The following is a 12,370-nucleotide window of genomic DNA, read 5'->3' as shown; positions in this document are numbered from 1 at the left end:
ATCTCAAGTTGATTCCGTATTTGTAGATTTCCGGAAGGCTTTTGACACCGTTCCGCACAAGCGACTTCTAATCAAGCTGCGGGCCTATGGGGTATCGTCTCAGTTGTGCGACTGGATTCGTGATTTCCTGTCAGGAAGGTCGCAGTTCGTAGTAACAGACGGCAAATCATCGAGTAAAACCGAAGTGATATCAGGTGTTCCCCAGGGAAGCGTCCTGGGACCTCTGCTGTTCCTGATCTATATAAATGACCTGGGTGAGAATCTGAGCAGTTCTCTTAGGTTGTTCACAGATGGTGCTGTAATTTACCGTCTAGTAAGGTCATCCGAAGACCAGTATCAGTTGCAAAGCGATTTAGAAAAGATTGCTGTATGGTGTGGCAGGTGGCAGTTGACGCTAAATAACGAAAAGTGTGAGGTGATCCACATGAGTTCCAAACGAAATCCGTTGGAATTCGATTACTCGATAAATAGTACAATTCTCAAGGCTGTCAATTCAACTAAGTACCTGGGTGTTAAAATTACGAACAACTTCAGTTGGAAAGACCACATAGATAATATTGTCGGGAAGGCGAGCCAAAGGTTGCGTTTCATTGGCAGAACACTCAGAAGACGCAACAAGTCCACTAATGAGACAGCTTACACTACACTCGTTCGTCCTCTGTTAGAATATTGCTGCGCGGTGTGGGGTCCTTACCAGGTGGGATTGACGGAGGACATCGAAAGGGTGCAAAAAAGGGCAGCTCGTTTTGTATTATCACGTAATAGGGAAGAGAGTGTGGCAGATATGATACGCGAGCTGGGATGGAACTCATTAAAGCAAAGACGTTTTTCGTCGCGGCGAGTTCTATTTACGAAATTTCAGTCTCCAACTTTCTCTTCCAGATGCGAATATATTTTGTTGAGCCCAACCTTCATAGGTAGTAATGATCATCAAAATAAAATAAGAGAAATCTGAGCTCGAACAGAAAGGTTTAGGTGTTCGTTTTCCCGCGCGCTGTTCGGGAGTGGAATGGTAGAGAGATAGTATGATTGTGGTTCGATGAACCCTTTGCCAAGCACTTAAATGTGAATGTAGATGTAGATGTGGAAGGTAGTCAAGTGCCTCGTCAATTATCCAAATAGCAGTACAGAGGAATTGTAAATATCAGGCTGATACTAATGTATCACTTTGTGAATTCAGTAGTGTAGGTGATTTTATTACCATGACCATCTCTCCCCGTGTACGTGAGAGATTGAAATTTCGATAAAAGATCTCACCACAACGAAAAAAACATCACCTGATTACCACTCCACCTAACGAATCACATCTGAGGCATTCTCCCCCTCGCTTCCACTTTCCCCGTGGCGCATCATTGATATCAAATTGATTGACTGATTAGTTAAATTGATCATGAGAGTCCCTTTGCATGGTGAGTATTTTTTTCCTGCAGTCTGATTACACTCGGCAGGTAACCGTTACAGATACTTCTGTAATGTGTCTGGGGGGTTCCTCTGATATCAGAATGGGTAGGAACTGCCATTAGAAAGTTGAAGGTATCCAACGCTAATTACATTCTGTCTGTCGCTTGCCTTGTCATGCAGGTGGAAGTGAGTCACTTAGAATTATGATATATTGCTCCTGAGCTAATTCTGCTGAGACCTGTCAGTCTTTGGGGACATTACAATGTGTCACTCTCTTCTCTGCCCACATGACACCTCCGCCGTCATCTCCACCGCCGCCGCCTGGTCGCATAGGAATGGCTGCACCCGCCGACACCAGACCCGCACATCAGTGCTGTACTGCTCCCGGCTAAGGATTCTACTACGTCGAATATACATTTCGTGTAAGGACATGAAGATAAGACACGAGAAATTAGCGCCCATTCGGAGGCGTATACAGGGTGGTCCATTGATCGTGACCGGGCCAAATAACTCACGAAATAAGCGTCAAACGAAAAAAAACTACAAAGAACGAAAGTCGTCTAGCTTGAAGGGGGAAACCACATGGAACGAAAGTGACTTGTAGTAGTGCGGTGTACCCTCTACCACACCACATACAATGGCTTGCAAAGTATGCACATAGATGTAGATGTAAATTTGGTCTACCTGTTAAGATGTCACTCCATGCATCTATAGGGACACAAAACTCACAGAAGAAAGGCCAGCCCTAAGAAGAAAGCGTTCTGGAGAATGTTTTCGTGTCATTCCCTGGGTGATCTCATCATTATGGAAGGCGCGTTGGATCAACAGAAATATGCATCTATCATTCAAGATCATGTATACCCTTACGCGTAGTTTGTTTTTCCTGGGCACGACGGCGTCTACCAGCAGAACAAAGCTCTACATCTACATCTACAACTACATACATACTCCGCAATCCACCATACGGTGCGTGGCGGAGGGTACCTCGTACCACAACTAGCATCTTCTCTCCCTGTTCCACTCCCAAACAGAACGAGGGAAAAATGACTGCCTAGATGCCTCTGTACGTGCCCTAATCTCTCTTATCTTATCTTTGTGGTCTTTCCGCGAAATATAAGTTGGCGGCAGTAAAACTGAACTGCAGTCAGCCTCAAATGCTGGTTCACTAAATTTCCTCAGTGGCGATTCACGAAAAGAACGCCTCCTTTCCTCCAGGGACTCCCACCCGAGTTCCTGAAGCATTTCCGTAACGCTCGCGTGATGATCAAACCTATCAGTAACAAATCTAGCAGCCTGCCTCTGAATTGCTTCTATCTCCTCCCTCAATCCGACCTGATAGGGATCCCAAACGCTCGAGCAGTACTCGAGAATAGGTCGTATTAGTGTTTTATAAGCGGTCTCCTTTACAGATGAACCACATCTTCCCAAAATTCTACCAATGAACAGAAGACGACTATCCGCCTTCCCCACAACTGCCATTACATGCTTGTCCCACTTCATATCGCTCTGCAATGTTACGCCCAAATATTTAATCGATGTGACTGTGTCAAGCGCTACACTACTAATGGAGTATTCAAACATTACGGGATTCTTTTTCCTATTCATCTGCATTAATATACATTTATCTATATTTAGGGTTAGCTCCCATTCCTTGCACCAATGACAAATCCTGTCCAAGTTATATTGTATCCTCCTACAGTCACTCAACGACGACACCTTCCCGTACACCACAGCACCATCAGCAAACAGCCGCACATTGCTATCCACTCTATCCAAAAGATCATTTATGTAGATAGAAAACAACAACGGACCTACCACACTTCCCGGGGCACTCCAGATGATACCCTCACCTCTGATGAACACTCACCATCGAGGACAACGTACTGGATTCTATTACTTAAGAAGTCTTCTAGCCACTCCCATATGCTCGTACCTTAGTTAGAAGTCTGCAGTGGGACACCGAGTCAAACGCTTTCCGGAAGTCAAGGAATATGGCATCCGTCTGATACCCTTCATCCATGGTTCGCAAGGTATCAGCGGTCGTGCGTGGTTCGAAGAGCACCATGGCGTGTTTACCATACTCCCCTGACCACTACACTCCCCAGGTAAAAACCCTTTCACTTCGATCGAGTTGTTCATACCATGGACCTCAAACCTAGCGCAGCTGCCCACGACACTGTAATCGGTATAGTACCAATCCCTGTCAGTACCTTCCAGAACTTCATTGACTCTCTTCCTGCGCATCTCGCAGCAATTTGCACTGCAAACGGTGTTATTCAGGCTTCTGCCACGTTGTTACATTAATGTGACTGGACAGTGCATGTACACTCCTGGAAATTGAAATAAGAACACCGTGAATTCATTGTTCCAGGAAGGGGAAACTTTATTGACACATTCCTGGGGTCAGATACATCACATGATCACATTGACAGAACCACAGGCACATAGACACAGGCAACAGAGCATGCACAATGTCGGCACTAGTACAGTGTATATCCACCTTTCGCAGCAATGCAGGCTGCTATTCTCCCATGGAGACGATCGTAGAGATGCTGGATGTAGTCCTGTGGAATGGCTTGCCATGCCATTTCCACCTGGCGCCTCAGTTGGACCAGCGTTCGTGCTGGACATGCAGATCGCGTGAGACGACGCTTCATCCAGTCCCAAACATGCTCAATGGGGAACAGATCGGGAGACCTTGCTGGCCAGGGTAGTTGACTTACACCTTCTAGAGCACGTTGGGTGGCACAGGATGCATGCGGACGTGCATTGTCCTGTTGGAACAGCAAGTTCCCTTGCCGGTCTAGGAATGGTAGAACGATGGGTTCGATGTCGGTTTGGATGTACCGTGCACTATTCAGTGTCCCCTCGACGATCACCAGAGGTGTACGGCCAGTGTAGGAGATCGCTCCCCACACCATGATGCCGGGTGTTGGCCCTGTGTGCCTCGGTCGTATGCAGTCCTGATTGTGGCGCTCACCTGCACGGCGCCAAACACGCATACGACCATCATTGGCACCAAGGCAGTAGCGACTCTCATCGCTGAAGAGGACACGTCTCCATTCGTCCCTCCATTTACGCCTGTCGCGACACCACTGGAGGCGGGCTGCACGATGTTGGGGCGCGAGCGGAAGACGGCCTAACGGTGTGTGGGACCGTAGCCCATCTTCATGGAGACGGTTGCGAATGGTCCTCGCCGATACCCCAGGAGCAACAGTGTCCCTAATTTGCTGGGAAGTGGCGGTGCGGTCCCCTACGGCACTGCGTAGGATCCTACGGTCTTGGCGTGCATCCGTGCGTCGCTGCGGTCCGGTCCCAGGTCGACGGGCACGTGCAACTTCCGCCGACCACTGGCGACAACATCGATGTACTGTGGAGACCTCACGCCCCACGTGTTGAGCAATTCGGCGGTACGTCCACCCGGCCTTCCGCATGCCCACTATACGCCCTCGCTCAAAGTCCGTCAACTGCACATAAGGTTCACGTCCACGCTATCGCGGCATGCTACCAGTGTTAAAGACTGCGATGGAGCTCCGTATGCCACGGCAAACTGGCTGACACTGACGGCGGCGGTGCAGAAATGCTGCGCAGCTAGCGCCATTCGACGGCCAACACCTCGGTTCCTGGTGTGTCCGCTGTGCCGTGCGTGTGATCATTGCTTGTACAGCCCTCTCGCAGTGTCCGGAGCAAGTATGGTGGGTCTGACACACCGGTGTCAATGTGTTCTTTTTTCCATTTCCAGGAGTGTAGATACTGTGTGCAAAATCTATTGCGATTAGGGTTAATAGCAAAGAAGCAACGGCCATGCCACAGTGGATACGCCGGTTCCCGTCAGATCACCGAAGTTAAGCCCTGTCGGGCGTGGTCTGCTCTTGGATGGGCGACCATACCGGCCGCTATCCGCTGTTGCCATTTTTGTGGGTGCACTCAGCCTCGTGATGCCAATCGAGAAGCTTCTCGACCAAATAGTAGCAGCTCCGGTCAAAGAAAACCATCATAATGTCCAGGAGAGCGATGTGCTGACCACACGCCCCTCCTAACCGCATCCTCATGAGGATGACACGGCGGTCGGATGGTCCCGATGGGCCACTTGTGGCCTGACGACGGAGTCCTTTTTAATAGCAAAGAAGTAGTAAATTAAAGTGTAAGGCTTGATATTTAAGTATTACTACGCATGATTTTAAACAAATGTTTCTGATGTTATGTTTCGATAGCTATATGTCACACAATTATATAGACTTTCTCGTACATTCAGTGGAATATGTGAATAATGGCTGCAAAACATGTTGTAAATAGAGTTACTAGTAAAGAAATAATAAAGTAAAACATCATGCGTGGTGCTGAAGATTTGCTGAAGAGCAGTGAAAATATAGTAAGCAATAAAAAATTTTCTTTCATCATTCTGAAGGGCGGGTCACCGAGAAAAAGTTTCATAATGGCTTGAAATTGTGTGTAATATTCCCAAGGCCCCCGGAGTAGACAACATTCCATTGGAACTACTGACGGCCTTGGGAGAGCCAGTCCTCACAAAACTCTACCATCTGGCGAGCAAGATGTAGGAGACAGGCGAAATACCCTCAGACTTCAAGAAGAATATAATAATTCCAATCCCAAAGAAAGCAGGTGTTGACAGATGTGAAAATTACCGAACTATCAGTTTAATAAGTCACAGCTGCAAAATACTAACGCGAATTATTTACAGACGAATGGAAAAACTAGTAGAAGCCGACCTCGGGGAAGATCAGTTTGGATTCCGTAGAAATGTTGGAACACGTGAGGCAATACTGACCCTACGACTTAATTTAGAAGAAAGATTAAGGAAAGGCAAACCAAAGTTTCTAGCATTTGTAGACTTAGAGGAAGCTTTTGACAATGTCGACTGGACTACTCATTCAAATTCTAAATGTGGCAGGGTTAAAACAGAGGGAGCGAAAGGCTATTCACAACTTGTAAAGAAACCAGATGGCAGTTATAACAGTCGAGGGGCATGAAAGGGAAGCAGTTGTTGGGAAAGGAGTGAGACAGGGTTGTAGCCTCTCCGCGATGTTATTCAATCTGTATATTGAGCAAGCAGTGAAGGAAACAAAAGAAAAATTCTGAGTAGGTATTAAAATCCATGGAGAAGAAATGAAAATGTTGAGATTCGCCTATGACATCGTAATTCTGTCAGAGACAGCAAAGGACTTGGAAGAGCAGTTGAACGGAATGGATAGTGTCTTTAAAGGAGGATATAAGATGAACATCAACAAAAGCAAAACGAGGATAATGGAATGTAGTTGAATAAAGTCGGGTGACGCTGAGGGAATTGATTAGGAAATGAGACACTTAAAGTAGTAAAGGAGTTTTGCTATTTGGGGAGCAAAATAACTGATGATGGTCGAAGTAGAGAGGATATAAAATGTAGACTGGCAATGGCAAGGAAAGCGTTTCTGAAGAAGAGAAATTTGTTAACATCGAGTATAGATTTAAGTGTAAGCAAGTTATTTCTGAAAGTATTTGTATGGAGTGTAGCCATGTATGGAAGTGAAACATATACGATAACTAGTTTGGACAAGAAGAGAATAGAAGCTTTCGAAATGTGGTGCTACAGAAGAATGCTGAAGATTAGATGGGTAGATCACATAACTAATGAGGAAGTATTGAATAGGATTGGAGAGAAGAGAAGTTTGTGGCACAACTTGACCAGAAGAAGGGATGGGTTGGTAGGACATGTTCTGAGGCATCAAGGGATCACCAGTTTAGTATTAGAGGGCAGCGTGGAGGGTAAAAATCGTAGAGAGAGACCAAGAGATGAATACGCTAAGCAGATTCAGAAGGATGTAGGTTGCAGTAGGTACTGGGAGATGGAGAAGCTTGCACAGGATAGAATAGCATGGAGAGCTGCATCAAACCAGTCTCAGGACCGCAACAATAATAATCTCTGGGAAGTTGGTAAGTTCTCTCATGCTCAAGTACTGGATGAATAAAGTCCAGGTACTCTGTTAGCTGTAGTGCCTCAAGACAAACACGCAGTTTCTAACTGTATTTCTTGTGTTATCGAGCTGCACTATTAATATCAAATTATACCTGTTAATAGGCAGAGTGTGATAGGAATTTAAATTATTGGTCAATAATTGCACGAAATATTGAAAATCTAATTTTTGTTTCTTCTGCAGCCGGTACCAGGTTCCATGTTCTGAGGTAGATCTTTAGTAATATAGATGGTCGCCATCAACTAGAGTTTATTGCATTTCGGATTCTGTACATTGTACACCAGCGAAAGGCTAACGTACTGCGAGTGGGCTATTGCATTGTCAGAAGTTTGAACGCGACAGGTGAACTAGAAAATATTAAAAGGGAAAGGCTCACTCTAGGTGTATTGTGGGGTCAGTGAAGTGAAATGGAAAAAGAAAAAAAGATTACGATTTCTAGTCAGACGCGTATAGGGTAGTATCAGTAGCAGCAGAAAATGGTGTAACGGAAGTATGATTGGTTATGGATGATGAGCAGCACAAAGAGTGAGCTACTGTGATCGTTTTCCCTGATAATCCAAGAATTGTTTATTCCAGTCAACATTCACGAAAGGTCTATTTTCTTAACCTAGGAGTACTATAATTGTAGGTTCGTCTGTCTTCAGTCTATCTTTAAGACAATTTTTAGGATTATTATTGGCTCATTGGTTCCCAAATTTTTCTGGAACACCAATGTTCTTCCACATGGTCGGTTTCTAGCTGTAATGTCATCCTTCTGTAATCCAGTGAATTGAAAAGACTGTAGAGTCTGGCACTACATTTTGGGAACTATAGCACATTTAAAAAATGGTTCAAATGCCTCTGAGCACTATGGGACTTAACATCTGGGATCATCAGTCCCCTAGCCTTAAGACAACTTAAATCTAACTAACGTAAGGACATCACTCACATCCATGCCCGAGGCAGAATTCGAACCTGTGACCGTAGCAGCAGCGCGGTTCCGGACTGAAGCGCCTAGTACCACTCGGCCACATCTGCTGGCTATAGTACATTTAGATCAGCTTAAAGTCAGTAGATCTGTTGTTAAATGAATAACTATTGCCACCATTGGATTAGTGACAGTAAAAGTAGCCAATTTCATAGTGTACAAAAAGAAATAATTTTAGTTTAAAAATAGTTCAAACTTGACATTCGATAAAAATTAATTACAGTTACATAAAATCTGGCATTTACTGTTTGAGATTAGGCAGGGAAACCACTTAACGTAACAAACATCATGCACATTTTTAATTTTCTTCTAGTAAGGCTACACTTAAAATGGGCAATTATAAGTGCATTTCGTTTTATTTTCGATCTTGGCTTGTTGTTAAACACGTGAAACGAAAACTATTTGCTGGAAAAAATCATCCCATTATTCCGTTGGAAGTTGGGGACGCTAGATTACAGATACATTAACAGCTGCCACCAAGTCGTCAACGAAATTTTACGGAATTAAACAATTGAAAATGGGCCAGAATATAATGAAATATCGTCTCACTGCCAGATTAACTAAGCGATTTTTTTCTCACGTGGTTAAAGAACAATTCGAACTAACCGCCGCCGCCGCCAGTAGTTCTCCGTATGCCCGCTTCAGCGCTAGCAGCTCCACCAGAGACTACTGCAACGCTGTTGAGGCTGCTTGCTACTAGCAACTTTGGACGCATATGTTTTGATCCCTGTCGTCAGTAGTGAGTGGAGGCTTGTGTTGTGTGGTGTTGGTCGGGGCTTGCGAAATTATAGCGTTTTAAAATCACTGGCAATGTCGTCGCTGTCGCTTCCGAGGGTTTTGCAGCAACGCAAGACCGGCTTAGAATTGGAGAGGGAGAATTTTGAAAAGAACCAGGTAAGAGATATGAGTTAATAATCTTGTCTTTGACAGCGTGAGAGAAACTACCTTGAGAAAAGTGCGTTAGGTCGAGAAAATATGTATTCTACAGCTGCGGTACAAAGTGCAAAACTTTTTGAGTACTCGTCAATAGTTCGGTTTAATTTCTGTCAGTTTACTTTTTAAATAAGTTCTTGATATCTATTTTTCTGCTTTTTTTTATCGTGTTATGTGCTTTGAGTGCAATTTAACTCGTACAGTTTTTCCTTTAAATGGCTGTGAAACTTGGTACTGGAGAAAATTACTGTTTAGCATTAGTGTTTTAGCATTTATACTTGTCTCGGTTGCGCGCGTGTATTGGCGCGAAAATATGTAAACATTGGTGACAGTACATTCATAAATATCCTGGTACAAGTTATCTTGATAGGCATGTTTCCTCTCATTTTAATTTTGTTTTCGGATATACACTTCAGAATCTTCTAGGAAAGCTGGCACTAATACTGCGAACGAAGGCAGAAGTTTAAACCATTCTTGAGTCCATGGTATTAACAGGAATGAATTTTGTATCAGAACTGAATATTAAATACGTGCTTGCAGTGCCATTGGATAACTGACAGAACCCATCTATAACGACATAAAAACAGATGTTAAAAAGTATGTACTATTTATCTAGTTTTTCTAACACTGTCATACCATCTTCTAGTAAAACGAGATTCTTTCAGAAATGTGATATTTGAAAATTGACCGATTTCATTAACTGTGCATAAATCATACCTATCAGTTATTAGGAAACGTAGTTGTAATTCTTTTGTGTTCAGGCACTGTTGTCTGACCTACAACAGAGTAACAACTAACAAACAAAATGACAGATGGTGTTTGTCAAACATTGAGGTAACCAGTTATTAGACCTATAGAAAATGCTCATTGCTGCTAATAGTATTAAAGCTAACCAGGACCTACGGTTGAACCCTGATTGTTAATAACAAAAATCTAGTTCTTGCCTCCTGCTGCCACTACTAGAATTTCTAGGGAAGGCGTACTCGCAGTGCCCCGTAAAAGTGGTCAAAAGACTGAGGATGAACAATTTGTCAGGGTTTGAATATTTTGGTAAGCTCGATTTCTCTTTCCGCGAAGTAAACAGAGTTAGTGACCGTACATTTGAATATTTATACATTATTCATGAAACTGAAGTCAGACGATTGACTGGCAGTACCGTGTCGATCTTAATTTGGAAATATGTTTAAAAAAAGTATTATGCTGAGTAGTGTGCTGTCGTTATATGAAAGTCAAATTGAATGCGTAATTCATCTGACAGACATTAAGAACCTATTTTGAATGATGGTTCTATTGCAGTCTGTCATCTGTAGTAAAACCACACAAACAGATCACTGTTAGGCAGTAATTACATATTCGGTGTTTACATACTCTAGTTTAAGACTAAGAAACACCAATTCATCAGTAAACACATTATTTATGACAATGTATATTTCGGAGCTAATGTTAACATACACCAAGTTCCCAAATCTGTGTACTAATTTTCAGATGTAACTTGGGTTCTGTGTGAGATGGTTACTCTTAGCTTTCGAACGGTTATCTGGTGGATCAAGGGCGACCACACAATGGTTTGTTTTTGGGGGGGGGGGGGCAATTATTTTGAGGAAAAACCTCTATCTACACTAAATTTTTTCCTGTCTTTTAGAGCTAAGTGGGGGGGGGCGGCTTATCGCCCGTCTCCTCCCCCCCTCCTTTCGTTCGGGCATGGGCGTCCTCGTGGTGGATGCGATAGTTTGCAGCGGTGTACCTCGATGTCGCAGACAGTAAGAAGTAAGGGCAATTGAAACACAGTTCCCGTTTCTCCATTTTGTCCTTTGGGAAATCTTGGTTGTGGATTATGTTTACATATCATGACAAGCTAGTACCTTATGACGTGGGTGCGACGTGGTTGCAGCACAAACAAAACCAGCGCACTAGGTAGAGCTGCGTTGTGCGTACTCGTAATTTTCGTTAAACCTTTGTGTTTGTCCGCTGTTCACCGAGTGATTGACACAAGACCTGCATTATAGAGGAACGGGCCAGTTTCCTCATCAAGCCATTCAGATGGAGCTGTTTTTTGATTTTCCTGCAGTAAGGCAAATGCTGGGTTGGTTCCTGCTCCCTGACATAATCATAGCTCACGCTTTTTACTGGTTGCATTATCCAACACTAGTTTGGATCTTAGCAGACTGTAGTAACATAGCCGTAACGAAAATGAATCTATGCCATTGGCAGAACTGCCAAGGCTGCCCCCCCCCCCCCCCCCCTCCTCTTTACCCTCCTCCCCACCGAAAACGATGTTTACGGGATCTAGGATAAAGAATGAACCTACATTAAAAGTTGGTTTACTAACCAATTACATCAAATTAGTAGTCATCGCCTTCAGAGTAGGATCAATTTGATGCACACGTGCCAACACTCTTACTACTGCTCGGTACATACGTGAGTCGTTTTCCGAGAGGCTGTGGAAGTGCTCCGCTGCCCCTAGCCTAGGTCTCCAGTGTCAACGGGTTGTGCTTCAATGAAACTGCTCACTGTGCAAGGTCACAACTGATGGTAGAAAAAAGTTACGCACTAATACGCCACGACAGATAGTTGGGAATGTGTACTTGCTCGGACAGTTCTCTGCCATATCATTTAAGTGTTATGTAATAGCATTAATTAATAAATTGTGTAGAAAGTTCCACTGTATTGCAATGAAATCTTGAAGTCATAAAGACATAATTGATTAGATTAATAAATTACTGTTAGTTCCCTGTGTCATAAGAACAGCTATGAACTTTTCCGACCAAGGAATCAGAAAAGTGAGCGTAGTATGCAAACTTTCACTCGTCCAGATCTTGTGGGATAATATTTTGCTCTTTGACAATAAATATGTATTGCACAAACAAAAGTAAACTATGTTTCACATACAAAAATCGTTTAGAATATGGTAAGATACGTGGAATATAGTCCACAGCATTGCATTTCTTTAATGTACATGAAGTGTGATATCTAAATTCCGATTAAGGTTTGAATATAATTGACGCATTCAGGCGTACAGCTCGAGAAGAAAAATACCTACGCTATCTTAAAGTGAGCCTTATTTTGTTATGGTGGAGCAAAGACGCGTCTTTTATGT

At 43.6% G+C, this 12,370-nt stretch overlaps 1 protein-coding gene and 1 long non-coding RNA gene across 3 annotated transcripts in view; one reads left to right on the top strand and one right to left on the bottom strand.

Annotated features, from left to right (window-relative positions):
• Positions 1 to 12,370, bottom strand: part of LOC126336733 (uncharacterized) — a 100,967-nt gene that overhangs the window by 58,908 nt on the left and 29,689 nt on the right. The gene's annotated exons all lie outside the window — the stretch shown is intronic.
• LOC126336694 (huntingtin-interacting protein 1-like) overlaps positions 9,046 to 12,370 on the top strand; it is a 462,476-nt gene continuing 459,151 nt past the window's right edge. Inside the window, exon 1 of one of the 2 annotated variants that reach the window (XM_050000659.1) lies at positions 9,046 to 9,234. In XM_050000659.1, coding sequence (XP_049856616.1) covers positions 9,151 to 9,234 — 84 coding nt within the window. In that variant the 5' untranslated portion in view covers positions 9,046 to 9,150. The remainder of the gene's footprint in view (positions 9,235 to 12,370) is intronic. The other variant, XM_050000651.1, reaches the window with a different exon arrangement.

The sequence above is a fragment of the Schistocerca gregaria genome, chromosome 1 (assembly GCF_023897955.1).
Source record: "Schistocerca gregaria isolate iqSchGreg1 chromosome 1, iqSchGreg1.2, whole genome shotgun sequence".
Lineage (NCBI taxonomy): Eukaryota > Metazoa > Arthropoda > Insecta > Orthoptera > Acrididae > Schistocerca > Schistocerca gregaria.
The sequence above is the reverse complement of the archived record's forward strand: the minus strand, read 5'-3'. Positions and strand labels throughout refer to the sequence as shown.